The sequence below is a fragment of the Lissotriton helveticus genome, chromosome 4_1 (assembly GCF_964261635.1).
Source record: "Lissotriton helveticus chromosome 4_1, aLisHel1.1, whole genome shotgun sequence".
In the NCBI taxonomy this organism is placed as follows: Eukaryota; Metazoa; Chordata; class Amphibia; order Caudata; family Salamandridae; genus Lissotriton; species Lissotriton helveticus.
In genome coordinates, this window is record NC_136063.1 from 1,888,359,148 (window position 1) to 1,888,384,193 (window position 25,046).

General features: G+C 43.2%; 1 protein-coding gene across 4 annotated transcripts in view; it reads right to left on the reverse strand.

Moving 5' to 3' along the window:
* The window catches only part of LOC144827733 (sodium- and chloride-dependent neutral and basic amino acid transporter B(0+)-like), a 3,091,484-nt gene that overhangs the window by 2,652,211 nt on the left and 414,227 nt on the right, over positions 1-25,046 (reverse strand). For all 4 annotated transcript variants that reach the window (XM_078685937.1, XM_078685938.1, XM_078685939.1 and 1 more), the window contains one exon: positions 7,112-7,252. In XM_078685937.1, coding sequence (XP_078542063.1) covers positions 7,112-7,252 — 141 coding nt within the window. The remainder of the gene's footprint in view (positions 1-7,111; positions 7,253-25,046) is intronic.

The following is a 25,046-nucleotide window of genomic DNA, read 5'->3' on the forward strand; positions in this document are numbered from 1 at the left end:
GTCTACCGTTTTCTTGTAGGCAGCATGCCTAATGGCGTGCACTCTAAAGTCTTAACTTGTGCTTCACTGGAACACGTTAGAAAAAGCCATCCACACTGGAGTGCACTTACTCCAATCATTTGTCAACATCTTTCTATAAAATATATAAAGAAGAATAATTTGAATACACGCAGCAGGCTGTTTGCCTTTACAAGAGTGAATGGAGTTTTCAGTTAGCAAATATTGTTAGCTATTTGTTTGTGATCTTGATTACAGAGTATCGCTTCTTGTTGTTCAAAGATAAAATCCGCCCTACAATATACAGCATTGATTGTCGAAAGGCTAAGTGGTAGGGTTTTGTAAACATCATAGGATTGTTTTGCCATATTTCTTAGGACTAACCATCCACATCCAGAATGGTGTTACCGTTCATTACCCTGTTAATATATAACAAAATAGGTCAATTGAATAAGTTACTTACCTTCGGTAAAAATATATCTGTAAGAAACATTAGTAGTGATAGATTCCTTGCCTTAGAATCACCCCCAGGCATCAGACTGGATCCGGAAAGTTTTCGTCAGCAGTACCCCTGAGCGTTGGAAGGTGGCGGCTCTGTATCCGTCGTTGGTGCCGTGGTAGCCGAGATGACGTTGCGGCAGCTACTTAAGACGCCGCCCTCGCGCGCTGATGTCAGTTCTGTACATGACTTTCTGCACCAGCAACGCAGAGCCATGCAAGAAACTGACGAGTGGTGCCTTGAAACTAGGGCCCTGAAAAGGATGACCGTAACCCTAGAAATCAGTTTGTAGAACTGAGATGATGGGTGGAGTGGTAAGGAACCTATCACTACTAATGTTTCTTACAGCTATATTGTTACCGAAGGTAAGTAACTTGTACATCTGAAAGAAACACCTAGTGATACATTCCTTACCTTAGAATAGATACCTCAGCAATACCAACCCCGGTGGAGGGTCTGCGAACCAAGATCACATCAGGAAGTCCCGGGAAACAGAACGGCCAAAGAAGCCTCTTCAGACTTGGCTGTCCAGGCAGTAGTGCTTAGTAAAAGTGTGCAGCGAGGCCCACATAGCTGCCTGACAGATGTCTTGTAAGTGGACACCACGCCCCAATGCCGTAGTGGCTGCCGTCGCCCTGGTGGAATGGGCGCGCAGCCCCAACGGAGGCTCCTTTTTAGCCAGAGAATAGCAGGCTTTAATACACAAGACGACCCATTGGGAGATAGTCTGCTTGTGTACGGCCCGACCTTTCTTGGCGCCAACTTTGCCAACAAAGAGCTTGTCATCCACCCGGAACTGTTTTGTGCGGTTCAAGTAAAACGAGAGTGCATGTTTTGGGTCTAGACGGTGGAGCCTCTCTTCCTCTCTAGAAGGATGCAGAGGCGGAAAAAAGGTGGGCAAAGTGATGGTCTGCCCAATGTGAAAGGCAGTAACAACCTTAGGCAGAAAGGATGGACATGTTCTGAGCACAACCTTGTCCGGATCAACAGACAGAAAAGAAGGTTTACAAGAAAGAGCCTGGAGCTCACTCCCTCTCCTGGCAGAGGTGATGGTAACCAGGAAAGCAGTCTTCAAAGTAAGCAGATGAAGAAGACAGTTGTGAAGAGGCTGAAAGAGAGAGCACATTAAATATGTAAGAACCTGGTTTAAGTCCCACTGTGGCATTACGAAAGGAAAAGGAGGGAAAAGATGAGTAATGCCTTTAAGAAATCTATTTACAACAGGGGACTTGAAAAGAGAGGGTTGATCATGGAGCCTGAGAAAGGCTGAAAAAGCATAAAGGTATCCCTTGATAGTGCCCAGAGCAGAGCCCTGATGGGCCAAAGAAAGAAGGAACAGAAGAACTTCTGAAAGAGGGGCAGAAAGGGGATCCACAGCCTTTGCTGTGCACCTTGCCACAAATTTGTTCTTCCTTGCAGGCATATACCAACTTAGAGGAGGGACGCCTGGCTTCCAGAATGACATCACAGACTTCACGAGGCAAGTCAAAAGGAATCAACTGCCGCCGCTCAATCTCCACACAAAGAGGTGGAGACTGGACAGGTTTGGGTGAAGGAGCGTCCGCTGCTGCTGCGACAGAAGATCCTCCCGAAGAGGCACTCGGATTGGGGTATCGATCGTCATACTGAGTAGCTCGGGATACCAAACTCTTCAAGCCCAGTCTGGAGCCACAAGAAAGACTTGGGCCCGGTCATGCCTGATCTTCTTCAGCACTCTGGGTAGAAGTGGTATAGGCGGAAAGGTGTACAACAGACAGCAGCTTCACTTGCACGAAAAGCGTCGCCTAATGAGTGCCGCCTTGGAAATTACAAAGCGCAGAATTGCTGACATTGCACGCTCACTTAGGTGGCAAATAGATCTAACCAAGTCTCTCCCCACTGTCGAAAGAGACCTTGCACCACATCCAAGTGAAGACACCATTCGTGATCCATCATGCACTTGTGGTTGAGTTTGTCAGCCCTGGCATTCAGTGAAGCTGCCAGGTGTTGAGCCACCAGGGAAATGCTCTGATGTTCCAGTCATGTCCAGAGGCGCAGAGCCTCCTGATATAGGGCCCACGACCAAAGCCCGCCCTGTTTGTTGCAGTACCACATGGCAGTGGTGTTTGTTTGTGAACACCTGCACTACTTTCCCCTTGAGAGAGGGAAGGAATGCCTTCAGCGCAAGTCAGATCGCCCGAAGCTTCAGAAGGTTGATATGGGGCCTGGACTCCGCCAGAGACCAGAAGCCTCTGATCTCCGCCTCTCCCATATGGCCCCCCATCCCAGGAGGGACGCGTCTGTCACTACAGTGTGCTCGGATTGGCGAAGGAAGGGAACTTACTTGGACCCAATGCCAGTTCATGAGCCACCACTGCAGCTGCTGTGCATTGCCCATAGAGATCTGGCCGTAATCGGACAGGTTCCCCTGATGCTGCGCCCACTGGAACTTCAGGTCCCACTGCAGAGCCTGCATATGCCAGTGACTAGCAGGATGCAGGAGGCCATGAGGCCCAGCAGCCTCAGGGTCATCCTGACTGAAACCCAGGATTGAGGCAAAAAGATCAGAACCGTAGCCTGAATATCCTGGACTCACTGTTTGGGAGGATAGGCCCAAAACTGTGTCGTATCCAGAACCGCTCCGATGAAGAGGAGCTTCTGAGAGGGAAGCAGGTGCGACTTCGGCACATTGATGGAGAACCCCAGCACATGCATGAGGTCGGCCGTAGTCTGGAGGTGGGAGACGACCGTCTGGGGCGAGCCCGCCTTCAACAGCCAGTCATCGAGATAGGGGAAGACTGGAACCCCAGATCTACGCAGATGAGCTGCGAACACCGCCATCACTTTCGATACCACCTGAGGGGCGCCTGTAAGGCCAAAATGGAGCAGAAAGTGCTTCTGACCTACCGTGAACTGCAGGTAACACCTGCTGTGGGCCAGCAGGAATGTGGAAATATGCGTCCTGCAGGTCCAACGCTACCATCTAGTCTCCAGGGTCCAGGGCAGACAAGACCTGAGACAGGGTTAGCCTCTTGAACTTCTCCTTCCGGAGGAAGCGATTGACGTCCCTGAGGTCCAAGATAGGACGCAGGCCCTTGTCCAGCTTGGGCACCAGAAAGTAGTGGGAATAACTACAGGAACGTGCCCGATGGCCCCCTTGACTAAAAGAGCCCCGACTTCCTGTTGAAGAAGTGCCAAATGTTCCCCAGACATGCGGTGGTATTGGGGTGGCATGGCTGGAGGGGTAGTCTCGAAGGTGAGGGAGTAGCCCCGCCGGATATTTGTAAAACCCACTTGTCCGAAGTGATGGTGCGCCAGTGGAAAAGATGATGGCGAATCCTGCCGCCCACTGGCGTTTGATGGGCCTGAAAGACCGGACTAGGAAGTGTCATGGGGATGAGCCTTGTATTTACACTGTGTTAAGTTAGCATGAGCTTATTAGAAGTTTAAACACCATTTTTCCTTTCTGCTGCCTTTGCACACGGCACACATTATTATAAATGTTTAGAGTCTAGCAGAGCGTTTTGCTTCACAAGAGAATAATATATTTTACTATACTAGCAGCCTTGCTTGGTATGCTTTGTCTGAACAGTGAGTGCCGAGGCCTTCAAAGTTATTTCAACACAGTGGTTGTTGTTCGGACTGATCAGCACACATTCTAGACATAACATATATGCAGCTGTGGCCACCTCTGATTTTGGCACGTTTAATAATGCACTGTGTAGGCATGCTCACACACTTGGAGAACATTCGCATACAGAGAGATGGTGCCGAGAATGATGTGATCCATTTCTGCTAGGAGCAGAGGTATGGGGCCGCCCTTGTAATCCCAAGAGACCTTCTGTAGATATAAAATAACCTACTAGCAAGGGAGGGTGAGATATAGGTGTATTCTAACCTGTTTTCCATTTTGCATTTTAACATGCTTTCTCCCTTTGTATTTTATGGAATAGTAACTATGCTGATAATCTTGTTGCTTATAATATGTCTGCTTGTATTAGCTAAAATACTGCGCCTGAGAGCACGCATTAGCAATAAATATTTCAAACTTGCACATGTCTCTATTTACTCCCCGTTTTGGACTGGTATGAGGGTATAACGAAAGAGTGTTCATGTGTTCCACATTGCCTGATGTATTCTAAGTTCAATGGTCTGGGTTGTCTAATCATTGGGGGTATGGAAGAACCAATTAGACACTGATTGCTAGTCTGGTAGGGGATTTTCGCTACTAAGGTGAGTTTTGGCAAACCCTAATTCACTGAGGTTCCAGGTCTCTATGCACAGTTCTGTGTATGAGCAGAATCCCTGCTACAGAAGGTTTTGGGGCAGTGGTAACTGGGGTGGAAATCGACTGACCCCCCCCGCTGGCCCCCTGATCTGCCTCTGCAGGTCTGAAGCAAAAGTATTGGGGAGCCCCTTCCGTGGCCAGGAAAGGAGCGAAAAGCAGAAGAGAAGAGGGCAAGAACCACTATCTTCCTTGTTGCCAAAAAGGCGAATGCCATCAAAGGGCATGTCCAGCAGGGTGTTCTGAACATCCCCGAGAAGCTAGTAGTCCGCAGCCAGACGTGGCAGCGGAGCGCCACTGTCGTGGAATCGCTCTGCCCAGCAAGTCGGCGGTGTCAAGGCCACATCGTATTGTGTACTTGGCTGCATCTCTCCCCTCAGCAAAATCCTGAGAGAGCATTGTCTGCTCCTCCTCCGAACACTGAGGCAGCGCTTGCACCACCGTATCCCACACAGAGTGGGAATAACGTACCAAGAGGCATGCGGCGTTCACAGATCGCAGCCCTGAACTGGCGGAAGAAAAAATCACCTTCCCAAACTGTTACAGTCTCTTGGATTCCCTGTCTGGGGGTGCGGTAGGGCATGCACACTGGGACATGGAAGCTTGGACAACCAAGCTCTCAGGGGTGGGGTCTTGGGAGAGGAAAAGGGGGTTGCCGGAGCTGGGCGATGGCGTCGGCCATGCTCCTATCCACAGGAGCCCTTGTGTTGGGCCTGGACAAGGTGCCCAAAAGAACGTCAGAAAGTGCCTCATTAAAAGGCAGCAGTGGCTTCGCAGAGATAGCCGCCGGCTGAAGCACTTCTGTCAGGAGGTTAGTCCTGACGGTTACTCTAGGGAGTTGGAGGTGGGGGGCCTCTGCCGCCCTACGCAACACCACTGTGTAGCTTGCATCCTCCTCCGTAGGCACGGTAGGAGGAGTGAGCATGCCAAAGTCAGGAGAGGTGTCCAGACCACTGGCATCCCCCCCAGTTCCTCTGCCCAGTCTGGGTCATACTCACACTGAGCTCTGAGAGGGTCCTCAGACCCCTCCCAGTCCTCCCCTTCCTCCGATGGCTGATGAACAGGCCTAAAATAAGGAGGCTGGACATAAGGATAGAAAGGCCCAGTCATCAACGGAATCAGCTTCAAGCGAAGCCGTTCCTGCTCCGTGTCCACATCGGGGCTAAGACCTGGGTCGAGGTTGTCCAGTGCCACGGGCAACGTTGGCGGTGGGGTCGCCATTGGTGGAGGTGTCACCAGGTCAACCAGCATCAACCGGGATCCAGGCCTGGATCCTTGGAGGCCCTGCGGCACTGGGGCAGGATCCAACAGCAATGCCGGAACCGGAGCCGCCGACAGAGAAGGGCGAGGACCCCCAGTCGGCCCGGCGGGGTCTGACGGCCCAAAGAGGTGCACTATGGCTAACAGAAATTCAAGCAGCTGGGCCGGAGTCGCTGGCGGACCTGGAAAGGGCGGGTAGGCCGACAGCACTCTGCCGGAGCCACAGGGAAGGCACCACCCTCATCCGCAGTTGCGTCACGTGACGGGCGAGGGGAAGTCAGTGAGCGATGACGATTCTTCGACTTCTTGTGATGCTTCGTCTTACTTAACCCCGAGTGCAAACACTTCGAACCCGACGAATGATGGTGATGGCTCCGTGACCAGTCCCTCGACCTCCCATGGGACCGGGACCTTGAGTAGCGTGGAGCCGAATGCCGGACTACAAGCAACCAGGCATCCCTACGGCACCAGGAGTCGATCGACTCGAAAAAGAGAGACAAAAAGGACTCGGGTAACAGCTCTCTCTGAACCTGCGCTTGCTGGCGCAGAAAAAGAAAGAACTGACGTCAGCGCGCAGGGTGGTTCTAAGTAGCTGGCGCAACATAATCTCAGCGACCACGACACCAATGACGGACGCGGAGCCGCAGGCCGCCACCTTCCGACGCGCATGGGTACTCGTGACGAAAACTTTTCGGATTGTAAAGCACACATCCACCCTTGGGCATCTTGGCACTAAAGTAACAGGTATTTGGTATCTGACTCAATGGAACTCATTTTATTGATCTCGGGAGGATGACAGGCCATGTAGGTCAAACGCAGATTCTTGGAGTGGATGTATTAGGCCACTGAGTCACTTCCCCTGAAAACTGAATTTGATTAAAAACATGCTATGACTTTATATGGTATGCTCCCATTTGGTGTCACCATTTTCTTATAGGACATCTACACACTCCAGACTATGACTAAGACACTGTTTTACCTTATTAGTATATAAATGTATATGCACATCAGACCTTACCCATGTTATTGAGAAAGAGAACGTGAAAATCACAATTTTTATACATGAGTGTTTAGGAATATTAACACCTCACCTCTGCCTCCCATAGTTTTGTGATGTTTGATTTTGTTCCAATGTAGTAGGCAATTCCTTCACCTGCACCCTCCAAGGTTGCTCCTCTAATCAGCAGTATCAGCAGGACAACATAGGGGAATATTGCTGTAAAATAAACAACCTGCCAAGAAAGATGTTAACCGTGAGGAATACACCTTACTTCTTATACCAGGACTTACGATGATATAAGTTAAATTCAAGCAGTGCAAAAAGTAAATGCTACTGTTCCTCTTCTTAGAGGAAAAAAAGTGTAGTGTAGTTCCTATTATCCCAATAGGCTCTGCGCATTGGAATAATATCTTCAATAGTATAGACGTAGGACTGTGGTTAACTAGGTCTTCTACTGACGATATTAGACTTAAAGTTTTGTGTTTGCCAGCAAGCTCAGAGTTCACTAGAAACTTTCTCGAATAGGCAAGGAGGAGTTTAACCTCCCTGGATAGACAAGAAGGGATTTAGTTTCTGACAACCATAGAACATGACAACTTTGCTCTCCCCTAATCAAGAGTATATCTCTAGAGTTGTGTGAAAACAAAAGACAACTTATTTTACTCAGTCAGTATGTGCATTCTTAGTTTCACCAGATTGTAGAGAAAAGGAAGAGACGGGCGTGTTTAATAAAAAGGTGTTATTTATTGATCAGTCTCTTTTCTCGTACAAGAGAAATGAATCGCTATTATTGCAATACTTATAGTTAAGTAAAGTGCATACAGTAAAAACAGAATTATAAAATAATACTGTAAAAGCATTGATATGGTTTCTTAGCCATATGATACTTTAAAATGGATAAAATAGATACATACATATATACATTGACTAATCGTACTCAACTGGTGCTTCTAACTACGCCTACCCCAGTGTACCTGACCTAAGCCTAATACGTGGGCGGGAGTAGATAAGTAGCAGTTTAAGTTAAGTTTGCTTTGCCAAGGGTCTGCTTCACGAATTCTCTGTAAGGGGTTATTCAGTTCTGTACCTGGGATTTAGAAGGCTGGAGGGTTGGTATCTCTATCTCAGGACTTGATAGCCCAGCTGCCTGCGAGGGCGGCTGGAAACGCCGGAGCTGGATTTCTCGGCAAGAGAAAAGGCAACGTCTCTCTCAGCGCGTCAAAAGGGAGGGGCAGCTTCCGTGGGCTTTCTCTGCATCAGCTGGGCTCCTCGGGAAGTCTCGCTGCTCCAATCTCGTCACCACCACCGTGTGTTTGCTTAGGGCAATGTCGGTATTATTTATACTTGAAAGGTGCCGAGATTGACGTAAGGATGGACATAAATATGTCAATAAGGATGTCATAAGAACTGGTCGTTCTTACATTCTTTACTGGAGTTCTTGGCTAAATCAAAACAATAGCTGCGGGGGATTTCCCAGGTATGCTTTCTGTGGGGGCTGGAGGGATAGTGCTTGCCTAATGTGATAGCAGGCGCTACGACCTAATCAAAAAGCGGGTTTCTGTGCCGTTGTATGGCCACTATTGATTTATTAACCGGACAAGGGTCAGAGACAGGAATATCGATACAGTTCCCATAGGAAATACATCACACCCACTCCACGGAATCTATGTCCATATTTACTAACCTAAGCATAGTAAACATAACTAATAGTTGTGTATATTAAACCACCCCAAAATACATTAATTTGCATTTAAAAATGGTTTTGCGCAATACACGAAAAATGAGTATAGTTACTGTATGCATTAAAGCAGTGTAATCATTCAAAAGAGGATGCGTATTTCATATTAGCATGAACGATTTTGCGAAAATAACACATGAAATGGCTCTTAATACAGAAGAAAATTGCAAGACCACTTCATCACATAAAATATAATTCTACATGTAAACAACCTAGGGGTCGAGGTAATGTCATCTAGAGGAACCTAAAATTAGAGTATGTCTGTTCTCTAAGAATAGTTCTACTTTAAGCAGAAGATAAGTGCCCAAAAAAAAATGTAAATATTTTGGTTTTTGGAAAAAGTTATCGTTTTCTTGCAAAAACTTGAAAACATTTTAGTGGCTTTGTTTTCAAAGTGTGAAGGCCAAATTCAGAGTTCAGGGAACGCTGTGTGCATGTTGCTTAAAGTTATTCCTTCTGTTCTGGTGAAAACATCATATCATTCAGATGTTCGAAAAAACAGTCAACAGCTTCTGGTGAGAGTTCGACTAGGTTGGAAAATGACGCTACCATGCAGTCATGAGCATGATTGCTCTCAGTGATGGTTTGATCAGCATTGCTGACAGAAGGTCGTACCTGATCGATGCTGCTTTCATCTTGTACTTCACTACCCTTCAATCGCAGTGGTGAAGTCTCCACGAATGCCGTCATCAGGATTGGTAGCCGCTGGGGACAGCACAATGCATGAGCCTTAACTGGACTCAACAAAGTCTCTGCATCCAATGGCACTTCTGATTGTAGTGTAAGACAGGTGTCCAACACGCATTCCTCGCCGCACAGCAAGCACCTTAATACAGGCATAACACAAGACTGCCACAAGGGTCTGAATGAAAGAAACCAATTCATATTTAAATCACGTAGCCGTGCTAGTCCAAGGACTTTAGTTATGCGGTCCCAGTAGCGGATAGCTAGGATCGTTTCTTCCATTGTTGCTGGAGTCATGTCTGTGACATGGTTTGCCATAGCGAAGCAAAAGTAGCAAAAATAGGACGCCTGCTACTAGTCCCAACAGGAGAGGTAGTCCGCCAAAGATGGAATGGACGAAGTTAGGAAAAATACTAAGGATGGCTTTGAATGGAGTCAAAGCTCCCGAAAAAACTGTCTTAAATACACTTGCGATACCATTCGTATCAGAAATATTTAAGATTTCGTTTAGTATTTCTGCGAAGTGTAGGGGGCTATTTGTTGATAACAGTGAATGAATCTCTGCCGTTGTCCTTGCAACTTGGAGATCATACGTTTCTTTTGATGATGTCAACTGGGTTGGCGTCTGTAGGAGCACAGTCTTCATAGCCTTGCCTCCCTGTCTGGAGTATCATTCGGGAACAATACTCGTTCACAGCACATGACCCTGGTAGTCACGCTAACGAGATAAGGTTTTCCTGGCAGCAGGCTGCAACATCTGCGATCTACAATTAGAATGTAACTCCCGTTCGAGAGTCTCCTAAAGAATGGTTCTATTTGTGTTGCAGGTGTGCCTAGCTGGTGAAATGAAAGGTTATTTGATGTCCCTTCACAGGCCCCATGCAAACTTATACCCTGGCACAGAAGTATACCGCTTAGTGATGTTGCACAATTATTGCCACTAAGAAATACACTGTCCTTTATTACTGACACATGTGTGTGTGTAGGGCAAGTCCCATGTTGACTTAATGTATCCTTTACCCAACCTTTCATACTGGCCTGCCTGTATATATTTTTGGCAGTATTGAAACTGGAAAGTCGTTATTGGAATATTAATTATCCCATGTATTATCCATTCAATGACAGGTCATTCTGACATTGTCAATGGTAATCTTTCAAGTTTTTCAATGCTCAGAATTGTATAATCAGCACCCTTTTGTGGCAAACTGATTTGTTTATCAGTAAGGTTAAAGATATTAAATAGTGACGTTGTGTTGATTAAACGCCAAGCCACATAGCCTGAACGCAGATTTTGTAACGTCCAGCCAAGCTGTACAATAGAACGTAATTGAGACTGACCGTGTTGTAACATCAGTAAGTCCTGCTCTATTATATTGATTGCTGAAGACACAATACTGTCCAGTGAATATATTCTGGAAGACAGAGTCATTAACCCATTGTCTACAACAGAAAGTGATTTTTCCAAATGAACACGGTCAATTTCCCGTATTTTTTCTGCTGTCTCAATTTGAGTTTCTTTCCAAGCTTCATTATAAGCTGCATATATAGAGGCCGCTATGAAATGTTTTTGACGCTGTTCGCGTGGTCCCATAATGAAATCACGCAAGTCAGCACCTTCTTGAAGTAAAGTTAGGTGTTGCTTAATTTCTGCCAGTGTGGATGTATGTAGCCATTGAAGGCAGAGTTTTCCCACACTGTAAGTAGTTATTATCCCTGGATGTTGTCTTTGGGAATATCTAGGGTCTGGCCTGGTCAATGTGAGCCCCTGTATTTTGTTCAGGAATCTGTCTTGACAGTTATTCGTGTCTGTGGGCCAGATCAACCATTGTTTCCATTCAGGATTGTTCTGTTTTGGTTTAAAATATGGTTTACGTCTATCTCAACATCCGTAGTGCTATTACTGTATGTTGTTGGCTTTGGAATAGACGGTTTGTTTAAGTCTTTGATTTTGGCTAGACCAAGACAGGTAGTTTGTTGAATAGTGTCATTCAAAAATATAATTTGTTCTGGGATCATGCAGGCTCTAAATAATGATTCTATACCTTGTACCTGCCAATCTTTTGTGCCCCAGATCGTTTTCGTATCAATGTTATTGTTCCAGAAATCAAAACCAAATGTATTCATTTTTTCAAAAAATGAGTCTGAATATATCAATTTTGTGTTTGTAAGCATGGTTTTCACTCCTGTCTTATTTAACAATTTGAAATAGAATGTTTCTGCATTGCTTGTGTTAAACCCTGAAAAGTATGAATATTTATCATAAAATGTTTTTGAACTGCCTTTTGGTGGGGTTGCACAATGTTCCCATTGGTTATAATTTAAAACATTTCTAGGTTGAGAAGATTTATGCAGATAATGGTTACCATAGTGGTTATAGCAAAACATCTCATCATAATTAGATGAACCTTGCAAATAATCATGTTCTGTAAATTTAGCAGACATCACAAGATCAGACATCATATCATTAATACTTTCAAAGTCCCAATCATCAGCAAATGTGTTTGGTTTTACAAAGTCACTTAATGAAATCTTAAATTGGTGTGGATACTTCAGGAGTTCAACCAGGCCATATATTTCATAATCAGTTTTGTTCCATGCTACCCCGCCGGGTATAGGATTGGCTGTGAAGTTTACTGAAGAAAGTTCTCTTTTCTCGACGTGTGAAGATGTGTGTGGTTTAAGGACCAAGTTGATTTTCTGGCTTGCTGTGTCCATTTTAGTATATTTTCCCTCAATGAAATGTCCCAAGCATAGTACCATGATGAGCCAAAGTATGAGGACAAATGCACCTAATGCCACCCAAATTTCAATTCATGGAGAAATCAGATAGGTTTCTTTTAGTTGATGATAAAGTTCCTTTGCTTTGTCTTTAAAAGTTCTTGTTGTCGGCTGTACTTCTGGTTCACTTGGATCGTCAGAAAAATCATCGAAGTTGATGAATAGCCTGATGCTGTTCTGTCAATTGTTCCAATTGCTTCTGTGTTCCTTTTTGCTTTAGGAATTTGCTTTGTTACATCATCATAGTCATTTGTTACTTCATTGTAGATTGGTGTTTCTTGATGAAAGGTTTTGTTTTGGGTTTTTAGAGGTTTAAGTTCCATTGCTTTGTTGCATAGTCCTTGTTGATTCACTGTAGATTTTTCAAATGTGATCAGTCTCTCAGTTTGAACCTCTGTGGATGTAGCAAATTTTGGTGTTCTGCTACTTCTTGGGAGTCCACTTGCCCTACTACTTGTTATCGGCCACATGATTGTGGTTTAACCAGGTCGATGGATATGACTCGGTTCTCCTTTTTACCAGCAAGGGGCGGTAGTACTACTGATCTTGTCCCGTTGACAGACATGACAGGAACTGCTTTTCTGTAAGAAGGCCCAAATTCCTTCTTTACCGTGATCTTCTCTCTGACCAGATCCCCGATTTTTGGAATCCAGACAGGCCTTGCTGGGACAGGTGGTTTCTCTTCAGTGGTTGTTGGCTGTTGTTTCAACTTTATGTTGCTGAGGTCTTTTTTTGTTTCATTTAAGTCCTGTAGAATAGCCAAACGATCTTTGATATCAAAGCATTTTTCTTTAACCACTGAAGTCTGACTATCAAGGTCCTGGACTAACATTCTAGTCCCAAACAATAGTTCGTACGGACTGAGACCTCTCAGAGAATTTCTTGGCATATTATTAAGACTACGTTGGACACTTATTAAATGTTTGACCCACCCAGCTCCTGAACCTAATACCTTTGCTGTTATAGATTGCTTTATGCCTTGGTTTTTTCTTTACACCATCCCGTTTCCCTCAGGAAGGAAGTGAGAAGAGTCCCGCAATGCAATGCTCATTCTGGCCAGGCACCCCCCATAAGCTCGAGAGCTAAAGGAAAGATTTTGGTCAGGACGTAGCATGCTTCTAGCGTATATGCCATTATAGACTCGCAAATCTTTTATAACAGTTCAGACGTCAGCCGAGAGTTGGGGTCTATATTATAAGTGAAAATAGTCTTTACATGTTAATTTGACGCATTATTCATACTGGGTTTTATTTTTTATTGTTGATCCATTCTGGAGTGAAACGCCATGGTAATATACCGTCTCTCTCTCCACTGCGATCTCTGTTGCAGTCTGGGCAGTTTTTTACAAACATGTGATGATGCAGGCTCATGCCTGGCCACCAGTACACTGGATGCAATTCTTCCAGAGAATCTTTTAGCTTAAGGTGTCTAAGACCCTCACCCATATGTGCGTCCGCTATTAACAAGCCTCTCCTGTCCATGTTTGGAATTACTCTATCCCCCACTCCAGGGATTCGAGCAAAAGGGACGGAGTTTGCATCGATTATGTATGTATAATGTATAATTGAGTGGATAGTTGATTGGTAGCGCTGAGCAGTCGCCTTTTGATGACGTTTTCACCGCCAGCACTGTTTCACCGTCAATGTATTTTACTGAACGCTTTTTTCTAGCTACGGAAGCCGATTTAGTTGCTACCGCTGTGGCTGTCTCAGCCAATGAATTCCCTGCAACGTGAACGCCATCACGCTGATGACTCAGTGAATGTATCACGTGAGTTTTTGGTAGTTCTTTTTGTAAAAGAACTACTTGTTCCCAAAGCGCTTTTTGCTTTATTGTGGCACCTGTCATCTTTGTAACCGTTTTGAATCCATTTCTGTAAATCGTTATTGTATGATTTGACGCAGTAATACGAATCGCACACTATAAGTGTCGGGAATTCGCGATCGGCATTATCTAGCGCCATTTTTAACGCTATTATTTCAGTTTGTTGTTCTGAATTATTTTCCACTGAGTGTGTTTTTGTCAATAGAGGTCTCAGTTTACCTCCGCGCCACACGTCTTTTACAATCTCGCATGTGGCGTTGTATGCTTGCTCTCCCCAAACTGAGGGTTGAGCATGTCCGTCTGTATAGATTACACAGGCATACTGTCGTAAGAGCAGAATGTCGATTGGCAGAGGATATTCCATTTCATATTCTAGATTTTTTAATTTTTTCAGTTCTGGATCAAAATAGTATTTTACTTTGTCCGTAGCAAGAGAATCCTCCCATTGTATCCATTCTGGATTCAGTGCTGTAGTCGGTAAATTACATGGGGTTGTTAATGCCTCGAAAGCTGATTCTGCTGTTCTGACTGTATTACGTCTACCATCAGCTTGGTCTTTTTCTCTTGCTACAGCCGTTTGAACCGCATGAACAATATTTTCCTTAATGCTGAACGTTTTTTCAGCTTCTGCGTACAAATGTGATTTGTATGCTATTGGTACCTTTTCTCCCTCATTAGAGGTCAGGTATGTGAATCCGCATGTTCCTGGGATGACTCGAATCACAAGATTGCGTGTGTTATCACGTGTTTGTAGTTTTGTTTTAACTAACATGTCTGTTTGCAAAGATCTCAAAATTTCTGTGTGTTTTTGAGTCCAGTTGATTCTTTTAAAATCTGGTTTTATTAGATCATAGAGAGGTTTAACTCTCTCTGCATAATTTATAATGTAAGTTCTTCCAAAATTCAGGAAACCTAGAATTGATTGTAAGTTTTTTAGTGTTCTGGGTGCTTGGATTACAGCACATTTCTCTAGGAAATTGTCAGCCAGGCTTTTGCCTTCACTTGATAGTTCATATCCTAAAAACAGGACAGTTAGATGGGCAATTCTCGACTTTTTAAAGTTGAATTTGTAACCCTCTGCTGCGAACCCAAGTTTTATGGTGTTCACTCTTTTCAAATGAGTATCCAAGTCATCATCTGTTAGATAGATTTCATCGACATAAGATAATGCCTCGTCATCATATGTTTGTAGTAACTCTGTTACTCTCGCTGAGAATAATCCTGGGCTATTCTTGAACCCCTGTGGTAAACAACAGAAATTTTTTTGCGCGCCATTTATTGAGAACGCGGTCAAATATCTGCTTTCTGGTGCTATATTTTGACAAAAGAATCCATTAGAGATGTCTAATGTTGTTTTGTATTTTTTGCGCACTATGTTATTCATTAGTGCTGCACTGTGTGAGTTTTGCACTGCAAAAGTTTTGCAACATGAGTTCAAGTGTCTGTAGTCCAAAACAAGACGATATGAATCATCTGGTTTGGAGACAGGAAACAAAGGATTGTTCATTTGTGAGGTGCAAGTTTCAATCACCCCCTGGTATTCAAGTTGATCTAGGATCTCTTTTACCTGTTTTTTAGCTTCTTGCTTAATTGGATACTGTCTTTGTGCAGTAGGTTGTGATTTTAACTGGATTTTGTGAGGAGGAGAGTCCTCATCCCATCCCACATGATTTTTATATAATGCAGGAGCTTGGGCTACTGCCCACTTTCTTGCAAGTGTATATTTTTTATGAATTGGAATATGATTTGAGAAGGCAGGCATAATTATTTCTTCGCCATGAGGGCACTCCCTGACAAACTCTGGTGGGCAGTCTTTTTCAGCTAGAAGGATGTCATAGCCCTCGGAGAGATTATCCCAAAATAGACCCCTTATTTTCCTAGTCTTATCCCCCTCTATACGTAATGTTATTTCATATATTTTGTGAGGTTTGCTAACTCTGGTATCTGCAGTTTCCACCTGCATGTATTCATTCGTATCCACTGTCTCCAGATGATTCATCAGGATCTTGCGAGCTATGCTCACTTCTGCTGCGCTGTCTAGCATTGTCTGAGCCCATTCTCCGTTTTTCAGCTGTGTCCTCAGTTTTCTCAGCATGGTTGATTACTTTAATACTGGCTACTTTCTTCTTTGGAAATTGTAATTTTTTATTTTGATGAGCAGGTTCCTTGTCTTTGGACGTGACGTGCTCTTCCCTGTGTTCTGATCGTCCTCTTCTTTCCGATTTCTGCGAGGAAGTCTGAAAAGATTGAGAGGGACGTGTATCAATTTCTAGATATCTATCAGGTTTTTTTATATTATCCCTATTTCTAAGGTTGTATTTTTTCACAGAGGGCTCCCTTTGGGGAGACTTGCGTCCTTGGTCCGGAGATCTTTCTCTCCGCTGAGGAGACCTTCCTCTGGTTTGGAATCTTTTTTCTTTGGGAGTGGATTGTTTATTTCCACCCCAGCTCTTCTTTTGATTGTTTATATTATTTTTAATAAATACCTTTTCAGGACTTTCAATTAGTTGGGGTTTCACCGGTATTCCACCCAAACTATCTCTTCCTAGTTCTTCATAGGATTTTTCTATGATTCTGGCAATTTCAAATGGTTGGTCTGCTATATCTGTCTCTTTCAATCTCTGGCGGATCGCCACATTTGCTGCTTCCCCCTTTATGTTGGCTAGTAATATTGCCGAGACCTGCTTGAAGTCTTTTAGTAATTTCATACCAAGAGTTAAAGCAGGTTCTGGACCGTATTCATCTTGAATTTGTTTTAGCACATCTGGTATTACCGACATGGATGGAACACCATGTGTTTTTGTGTAAATGGAAGCAAAGACTGTACCCCAAGTGTCACAGTCCTCCACATGTGGTGCGATTCCCATTGGAAGGCAGATAGTCAGAATCCTGTGTTTCTCAACAGGGGTGGTATCTGGAAATACCGCCTCTATTTGAGTGATTTTTTGTGCTAACCAGAATGGAATTTGTTCCCGTTTTGCGGGTACTTTACCTAGACAGGACTGTATGTTCTGTGGTGTAATTTTATTTGTGTTCCCCTGATGCGGGGTCAGCTGTGGAATTTTAATAGCTGGTTGGACTGTTGAAGTCAGCATTACATATTGGACTGATTGTCTATGTATTTTAATTAATTGTTTTAGCTGTGCTAAAAGATCTGGTGCAGACATTTGTTCGATGTCTGGATGTGGTGTGTATCCGGCTAGGACCGGCCACGTTGCTCCTGGTCTACCTAGTGGACCGAGCCTGGTGATGTGATTATTATGTTTTAGGGCGCCATTAAACCAGAGCAGGTGCTCTTGGTATTTGAGTGATATTTCCACCTCCTCGAAAGGAGTGTACTCATTCGGAGGTTCCTCTATTTTGTAGTAGTGGAACTCCTTTGTCACAGCGTTTGCTGCTGGAAAGTTTATCCATGAATAGAATACCTCTGTCTGCCGATATTCGTGTGCCTCAATTACGAATATGACTGTACCACCTCTCGGTGTCAGTCCATTTTCTATAAGTTTTAAAGTTATAGTTTTTCTTATGTTGACCGGGATGAGTATTGCCTCCGGGTCTTGCTGTAGGAGACTATTGTCAGCTGCTAGGAGTTCAGCTGCTACTCTAGCTGTCTCTCTTCTTTCTTCACTGTCTGACATTTTACTGACAGGAAGGTTGTTTTGTTTATTTGCAGTTCAAGTTTCTACGGAAACAAAGATTAGATGCACAATATTTTGGAACAGTGTATCCTTCAACGTTGAATAAACCAAGAACCATACATAGGAGTCTCCTCCTACGAAGTTTGGCGGATATAACCTTTCACCCACTCCAGACGTCTTTGGAGTATTATGGGAAATGGGGTCTGTGTGAAAAAGCACGACTGAGTTACTCTAATGTCTTACGTTAGATTTATCGCCTATCCAAAACGTTGGGCGCCATGTAGTGTAGTTCCTATTATCCCAATAGGCTCTGCGCATTGGAATAATAACTTCAATAGTATAGACGTAGGACTGTGGTTAACTAGGTCTTCTACTGACGATATTAGACTTAAAGTTTTGTGTTTGCCAGCTAGCTCAGAGTTCACTAGAAACTTTCTCGAATAGGCAAGGAGGAGTTTAACCTCCCTGGATAGACAAGAAGGGATTTAGTTTCTGACAACCATAGAACATGACAACTTTGCTCTCCCCTAATCAAGAGTATATCTCTAGAGTCGTGTGAAAACAAAAGACAACTTATTTTACTCAGTCAGTATGTGCATTCTTAGTTTCACCAGATTGTAGAGAAAAGGAAGAGACGGGCGTGTTCAATAAAAAGGTGTTATTTATTGATCAGTCTCTTTTCTCGTACAAGAGAAATGAATCGCTATTATTGCAATACTTATAGTTAAGTAAAGTGCATACAGTAAAAACTGAATTATAAAATAATACTGTAAAAGCATTGATATGGTTTCTTAGCCATATGATACTTTAAAATGGATAAAATAGATACATACATATTATTATTATTATTATTATGCGTTCTTATATAGCGCTCGATTCCCCGTAGGCATCTCGGCGCTTGCCTTGGGAACCCGTCCTGGCTTCCCCAAGGTGAAAGCCAGGCATCCCGCCGTGGGGGGGCCGTAGTGGAGATTAAGCAGACTAATGCCCAGAGCTGCAGAGTGTGAACCCATGATTCGAGTAGGCACCGAAACGAGAATTATCGAGTCCGTGGATATTTGGGCTCAAGACCCTGCCGCGTCGGGAATTGAACCCTGGTCCCGGGTCCGACCTCTGCTTCAGGGTCTGCCTCCTCTAACCAGTGAGCCACACTTCTCCACTAGTATATGTACATATATACATTGACTAATCGTACACAACTGGTGCTTCTAACTACGCCTACCCCAGTGTACCTGACCTAAGCCTAATACGTGGGCGGGAGTAGATAAGTAGCAGTTTAAGTTAAGTTTGCTTTGCCAAGGGTCTGCTTCAAGAATTCTCTGTAAGGGGTTATTCAGTTCTGTACCTGGGATTTAGAAGGCTGGAGGGTTGGTATCTCTATCTCAGGACTTGATATCCCAGCTGCCTGCGAGGGCGGCTGGAAACGCCGGAGCTGGATTTCTCGGCAAGAGAAAAGGCAGCGTCTCTCTCAGCGCGTCAAAAGGGAGGGGCAGCTTCCGTGGGCTTTCTCTGCATCAGCTGGGCTCCTCGGGAAGTCTCGCTGCTCCAATCTCGTCACCACCACCGTGTGTTTGCTTAGGGCAATGTCGGTATTATTTATACCTGAAAGGTGCCGAGATTGACGTAAGGATGGACATAAATACGTCAATAAGGATGTCATAAGAACTGGTCGTTCTTACATTCTTTACTGGAGTTCTTGGCTAAATCAAAACAATAGCTGCGGGGGATTTCCCAGGTTGCTGGAGGTTTGATTTGTTTTGAGAACTCGGTATGCTTTCTATGGGGGCTGGAGGGATAGTGCTTGCCTAATGTGATAGCAGGCGCTATGACCTAATCCGAAAGCGGGTTTCTGTGCCGTTGTATGGCCACTATTGATTTATTAACTGGACAAGGGTAAGAGACAGGAATATCGATACAGTTCCCATAGGAAATACATCACAAAAGGCGAGTTTGATGGTAAATGTGGAAGTATAGTAATACGAGATCTATGGAGGCTCTTTCTGAAAGACAACATAAAAAGTAAATGCTAGCCTTTTAATTTAAACATTTAGGTCTGGCACAGACTGCCTCACATAGTTCATATAATATGTTCATATAAGGGCCTGCTGTTGTGCTTTTCGATGTTGGAGCTTAGCCACTGGGTTTTTATGTTATTCATCAAATTCATTAGCTATTGGTTCATTGTTATATCAGCACTTTCGTGACTTATGGCGTTTTGCATTGCACAATTACTATGAGGTATTCCACTATTTCATTGTTTTATGCACTTGTATTGTTTGTTGAGTTTGGAAAGCAAATTTTCTTCACCAGACAACATGACCAAAACATTTCTTTAAAATCTTTTATTTGCATCAATTAAAAAATGTTATAGGAGGGGGACAGCAGCCCTTCGTAAACTATAACTTGCACATCAAATGCAATGCCTATGACCTCACAATAAATATACCAACAAAAACACCACCTAAAAACACAATGCAATTAAATAGTGGCATATACTTAAACTGATAAATGATGCTACGTTCATAGCCACCTCTTTCATAATGTTACTGGTCAGGCCCATCTTTTTATGTGTGGCGTTCTACGTCCTGACTGCGTAGTCTTTGCACTCATGAAATTACTATTAAAACACAGTTTTGTGAATACTAAAAAAGCATCAATGTGTACGCTTACCTATGTAAATCAGGCTCTTGTGTTGTTAAAAAAAATGCAGTTAGAAATTTAGTTATGATTATTCTTAAATGTGTAAAACGACAAAAATGTGCCAGTTCTGATATGTAATGTTCACAGAGTCCTCCAATTCAATTTATTTGAATATGATTTGGAACTCGATTGAGATCCACATATAAACAAAACATAATCAATAGCAAAATTTATACAGACATAAAATCTACAAAGTACATTCTAATTATACAAAGACCAAAAAATGGGAAACACATCTGTTAATATAATTCTAAGAAACATTTAAAAAAGTAAAAAATTCTGAAACAGAACATTTCATTGGGAGGATTGAAAATGGCATCGAGAAGAGATTTAGCAGAGGAAATGTTTAACTGTGAGCATATTGGTCTCAACCACTTTCGACGATAGACCATTAGGGCTGGGCATATAAAAAGGATATGGGCAGTACCCTGAATTGAATTATCATTGTTACATAAAGTGCATTTATCAGAACAGCCATACCATCTAGCTAGTAATTTATTCAAGGGGAGAAGATCGTGTCTCAAGAGGAACCAGAAACGGCGTAAGCTGTGGGGGAGGGACCAGGATGCATAAGGTTGTATATGTTTAAATGAATAAGTATTGACAACCTTAATAACACCTTTCTTTTTAATAAGGACGTCTCTATCCCTCCTAAAACTTAACTCCCAAGTAGCCCGTTTTAAGTACAGCGTTAGCTGATGTGGGGATAATGAAAAAAGAGTTGATTCCTCCAATTTAGTAGAGTGACAGCCCTTCTAAAATTCTTTATAAGTAAGGAATATTCTCATGGGACCCAGTAATTCCTTTTTGATCAAAGATCTTAAAGTGGCCGGTTTGCGCTTGGCTAAGTGAAAGACCCAACGTATTACTCCTGCCAATGCCTGAACCCAACTACTTCGTATGCCCAATTCAAGTCTGAGGGATTCTACTCTACAAGCATTATTGACCCACAATAAATGTCGCAGGAGACTACCCTCGGTAGTATCTAGGAAACCCCATTGTCTCAAATCTATTAGCTCAGTGCCTTAGAGCAGGGAAGCTGGAATTTTAGCACAAAAGGCCTCCAACAGATAGACAAAATGTCTTCTGCCAGTGGCCTTATAAAGAGCACTCAGTCCGTTTCCCTGGGTCTTGGCTTTCCTAATGTTGTTGTCTATGTGGGTCTTAACACTTAGGTTGCCACATACTATTTTCCCCAGGAAGACATAAGATTTTACAATTTCCAATTTCTCATTGCATAAAAACCAATTGAAATTTCCAGATTTCGTTTTTTTCTTCCCTGTAATGCACATTACCTTACTTTTAGACATGTTAATCTTCAAATGATGGCATTCAGCCAATAAATGCAATGCATGCAGACGGTTATTAAGACCCTTCGGAGTAAGGTCTAAAAGAAGTATGTCATTTGCGTACATTAAACATACAACTGGTTTGTCCCCTAGAGTGGGAGCAATTCCATCGCTTAATGATAGGCTCTGGGGTAGGTCATAAACATAAAGGGAAAACAACAAAGGAGCCAATAAGCAACCCTGTTTAAGACCATTAGCAGAAGAATTGCTTGGGATAGACCTCTCTCGCCGCCCAACAATACTCTACACCAGGTGTCGGAGTGGAGTTCCTGAACTAGATTTAGCAGCCTAGCTGGCATACCCAAAGTTAAAAGTTTCTTCCACAGCAAAAGACGGTCAACTTTATCGAAAGCCGTGGAGAAGTCTATGAAGGCCGCATATACCCCCCTCCTCTGACCCCGATATATTTATCAGTTATTACTTGCAGAGCGGTTAAGTTATCCAGGGTGCCATGATTCTTATGGAATCCCGTCTGTTCTAGGGGAAGTATATTTGCTTGGTCCACCCAATCATTAATTTGTTTTAAGAGACATCTTGCAAACACTTTGCCAATTGCATCCAAAAGAGCAATTTGGCGGTAATGTTCTCCCTTTTTGAAAAGGGGCACTAATATACTCCCTTTCCAAGAAGGAAGAATCTTTCCACTAGAAAAACAGATGTTAAACACGGGGCATAACAATTTGCTCCATTTTACGCCGCTACGCTTTAAAACAGAGATTGGAAGTTCATCCGGCCCCATTGGCCCAGAGGAACGCATTTCCTTAATGGCAGTTTCAATATCCTTTTCAGATAAAGGGACCAAAATCTGATCACTCACAGTAAAATTTATACGGGAAACCGCTACTCCATTATTTGCATATAGGGATGTGACGTAATCCACCCATGTTTCTTCTTCAATGGGGATAGGAATCGGTTTTGTTCTTGATCCACACCCCTCACCTATGAGGGACCAGAACTGTCTCATTTCTCCTTTAAAAGCTGCCTCTCTTAATTTTATCCAAACGATGTCCTCCCCTTCTTTCCATAATTTCACTTGTAACCTTTTCCTCCTTCTTTTTAATAAAGTTACTCTGCGTGATCCTTCTGCCGAATAACACAAATATTGTTCCCTAACTAACTTATTTATTTCTATATTGAGTAAACGTAGGGGACAAGAAGGTATTGCAAAGCACCTTTTCTTAATTGTTTTTTTCGCTACCGAAGACACCAATTGCATAAAATCTTGGAAACACACAATTTCAAAACCCTGCCACATAGCAAGATCGTCAATTGCAGCGTCAAGAATGCTCTCCAAATCTTGTTCGGCTTTCGTGTTTCAATAACATCTTCCTGATTTCACTCCAAAACTTACCAGGTCGCCGTTAAGTGACCATCGGTCGGATTTTGGAGGATTTATATTCATAGAGGAAGAAAGTAATTTATGGTCGCTAAAAACCATTTCAATAACCTTGAGATCCTTAAGTAGGGCAAAGGTGGAGTTCTCAACTATCACATAATCTAATATAGAATCTCCCTGGTAAGATTTATGAGTAAAATTTGCAGGGGAATCGGAAGGGAGCCTTCCATTCACTATGATCCCATCCATAACTGACAGTTCCTTAAGAAGTATCTTCCCTCGCTTGTTTGTTTTAATCTTCTCATTTTGAGGGCTTGGGGGATCTGTAATGATTCTTCTTTATATTTATCGCGAAATAGACTCATGCTTAAGTTGGAAATTTTGCAATTCAAATCCCCTACTAGAATTATGTTAGGGGAGGGAGATTTATCCCTAAGACTCTGAATGTAAAAGAAAACCTTCTTTAAAGTTTCGTTAAAACTAACTTCGGGGGGAATATAAGCGTTGATTAGCACTAGGGGTTTAGACACCACAGCTTTGTCCTGGCCAAACAGCGTTACAGCCTGGAACAGGTTACAAGAATCCAAGTAGTGGGAGAAGTTCCATTTTATCTGATTGGATAACAGACAGGCGATTCCCCCCCTAGCATGGCCTCTCCTGGAAGGGAGAGCGTGACCCTCCAGGACAAAATAATCACTTCCTATCTGAAGTTTCTCCGAACACCAAGTCTACTGGAGACAGATTACACTGGCGTTTAAGGACATAAGGAATTGAATTTTTCTGGGCAATTCTTTAATCCAGCGCAATTCCAAGATAATAACAATATATCATCGCTAAAGATGAGGATTGGGCGGGTACTTTATAGTCAATTTCTTCGAGAGAACGCCGGGTAACCAGTTCCAGCGGAGAGTTTCATCTTCCACCTTATCCTGAGTGGGGGGTGTAGGGGGATTAGGGTAAGATACTAGACGATGATCTTTTGATAGGTGAATTTTCAGATCATCGATACCCCCAGATTGTTCTACATTTCCAGGTGCTACCTGTAAGAGAGATGAAGAAGACCCTAAAGGCCTTGAAGGCTTAGAGGGTCTAACAAAGGGGAAGTTCCCCCCAAAAGGCATAACATTGATCCCTCTACTCTGGAAATCCTCAGACCGTTGTAAAATTAGATTTACCACTAATTTGGAGTAAAATTTCACCCTCGTTAAATTTCTACCCTCTGTCTTCAGAATCCGTACTAGGTCTATATCTGCAGTATGTAGCAATTTTAAATTTGCCGTTTCCTGGAAATATTTAAGAAGTAGGGATCTATTTAAAATACAATCAGCATCGAATAGGGGAAAGAAATCAAGAAATAGAGTATCAACGCTCTCCTCCATGGGGATTTCAGGGAGTTTTTGATGAACCACTGCACCTTCCCTTTTAACGGAGTAGGGGCTGACCAAAGGATTAAGAGCAGTGTATGCGGGGCCAATAGAATTGATCTCATTTTTGGGGGGAATTGGGATTACCAAATCCCCATTAACCATAAAAGGCCCACCAGAGGAGCAGGGAATAGATGGAAGAGAGTCAAAATTCCGCATACTCTGTGCTGCGGAGGTAGAAACATCCACAGCTATTTCCACGTCCTCACTTGCATCTTTTAATACCAACAAGGAAGCCTGATGTAATTCTTGATTTAAGATCATTTCCAAGTTTTCTCTCCAAAGAATTTTTGTCCTTCTATTTTTTTCAATTCTTCTGCTTAGTCTTCTCTTTTTTGTCCCTTTCTTTTTAACTTTCCCTAAAATCTCCTTTTTTTCTATCGCTTTCTTGTTCCTGAACCTCTTTATCACCCACACTATACTGTTTATTGAAGATTGGAAATAGTTCCTTATCTTCCTTATGGCCCATTTCATACTGATCCTTTATTTTCGGAGGAAGTTCTGCATCATCCTTTGGCCCTATTTGGTGTAAAACCTCTACTACTGGAACTATAT